We start from the raw sequence: 1,842 nt of genomic DNA on the forward strand, positions 1-1,842 counted from the left end.
TGCGTGGAGCCCCAGATCGAGGGAGATTATCAGTGGTCTTGTATTAGTGATGGGACGTTCTGTATCGAGGCTTCGGAGCGTGTGTCGAGTAATGGAGGGGGCGTTTCCGCGAAGCGCGTATCAAGGCTTGCTTCATTTATGGGAGGAGCTGAAAATGATGACGTCCGAAGCCTCGCTGCCCGGCTGTACCACGTGACTGGTTCATGAAGTGGTTTGAACTTTGCCGCGAGATATGACAGCGATATAAACCCCTCAGACTTCATTCAAAAATGTGGGTGTTTGATGGAGAGTTGCGGTTAGTGAGAGTTTGGAGACCGTTTGGAGGTTTATGAGAGTGAGGAAAGTCAGGAGAGAATGGAGCCAGCTAAGAAGAGGAGGATGTCCTCCCCTGTGTGGGAACATTTTGATCTTATTCCTCCCAACAAGGTATGTAAATTTCTACAGAAGATGTATTTTCATGATACTGATGGTGCAATACAATTTATGTTGAGCTGTCTTGACTTTTGTACAAGGTGAAGTGTTTGCTATGTGCCAGGGAGCTGGGATATAACAACAACACCTCATCCATGCTTAGGCACTACAGAGCTTTGCATGAGAATAAGGGGGACACCGATTGTGGAGCAAGACCAGGTGAGCCATCAAATGCAATGATAATATAGGATGCAGTAATGTTACTAAATGATGTAACTTATAACAGTTGTATAATATTGTTATGTGTGTGATATTTATATTTGTGCTTTATCTTTATTGTCTTTCCTCAGGAGAACAATCTCAAATAGATGAAGACCTGGTCAGCATGGTGATTGAGGACTCACAGCCATTTAGCATTGTGGAGGACAAAGGATTCAAAAGATTTGTTAAATCATTAAATCCTAGCTATGTTCTCCCCACTAAAAAGGTCGTAAGAGCAGTGAAAATTTAGTTTTTACAGAATAAAATGTGAACAGGCAGGACTGAGGCTCAAAGCCTCAGTGTGTAGCTGTCCATACCTCAACGTTACAAAAGCACAACTACTGTCCACACCCCAACCACACCTCACCTCACAGTAAATGATCATTTCCATTTCAAGCATTTCCAAATAATCATTTCCCATACTGCCACTATAAATATACACAGTATACTGCCATCACTACAATATACATGTTTTACACACTCCTTTTGTTGTTGACATTTACAGGCTGTGTGCAAAATGCCACACTCTTCAAATTCATGCCAGCTATTATTTTTACGTCCAGTAGGTGTCCTGCTAGAGCAAATGAAGCTTCATGAAGCTTCGCGTTGGGGTGAACCAATTGGATGAAAAGCTTCAGTGCTTCATGGGGCTTCATCTGCCCATCACTATCTTGTATGTCTTCCATTTTCCGATGATTGCTCCCACAGTTGATTTTTTCACACCAAGCTGCTTGCCTATTGTAGATTCACTCTTCCCAGTCTGGTGCAGGTCTACAATACTTTTCCTGGTGTCCTTCGAAAGCTCTTTGGTCTTGGCCATGGCAGAGTTTGGAGTCTGACTGTTTGAGGCTGTGGACAGGTGTCTTTTATACAGATGATGAGTTCAAACAGGTGCCATTCATACAGGTAACGAGTGGGGGACAGAAAAGCTTCTTACAGAGGACGTTACAGGTCTGTGAGAGCCAGAGATTTTCCTTGTTTGAGGTGACCAAATACTTATTTTCCACCCTAATTTACGAATAAATTCTTTACAAATCCTACCATGTGAATTCATGGATTTTTTTTTCACATTCTGTCTCTCACAGTTGAAGTGTACCTCTGGTGCAAATTACTGACCTCTGTCATCATTTTAAGTGGGGGAATTTGCACAATCGGTGGCTGACTAAATAC

General features: G+C 42.5%; 1 protein-coding gene across 1 annotated transcript; it reads left to right on the forward strand.

Annotated features, from left to right (window-relative positions):
* Positions 1 to 224: 224 nt before the first annotated feature.
* LOC146642513 (uncharacterized) lies at positions 225 to 1,338 on the forward strand. Its single transcript, XM_085399344.1, has 3 exons — positions 225 to 426; positions 513 to 630; positions 762 to 1,338. The coding sequence occupies exons 1-3, from the start codon at positions 355 to 357 to the stop codon at positions 920 to 922; spliced, it is 351 nt and encodes a 116-aa protein (XP_085255470.1). The 5' UTR covers positions 225 to 354; the 3' UTR covers positions 923 to 1,338.
* Positions 1,339 to 1,842: the final 504 nt, after the last annotated feature.

The sequence above is a fragment of the Rhamphochromis longiceps genome, linkage group LG23 (genome assembly GCF_057381845.1).
Source record: "Rhamphochromis longiceps isolate RC_006_pf linkage group LG23, R_longiceps_female_GT1.1, whole genome shotgun sequence".
Classification (NCBI taxonomy): Eukaryota; Metazoa; Chordata; class Actinopteri; order Cichliformes; family Cichlidae; genus Rhamphochromis; species Rhamphochromis longiceps.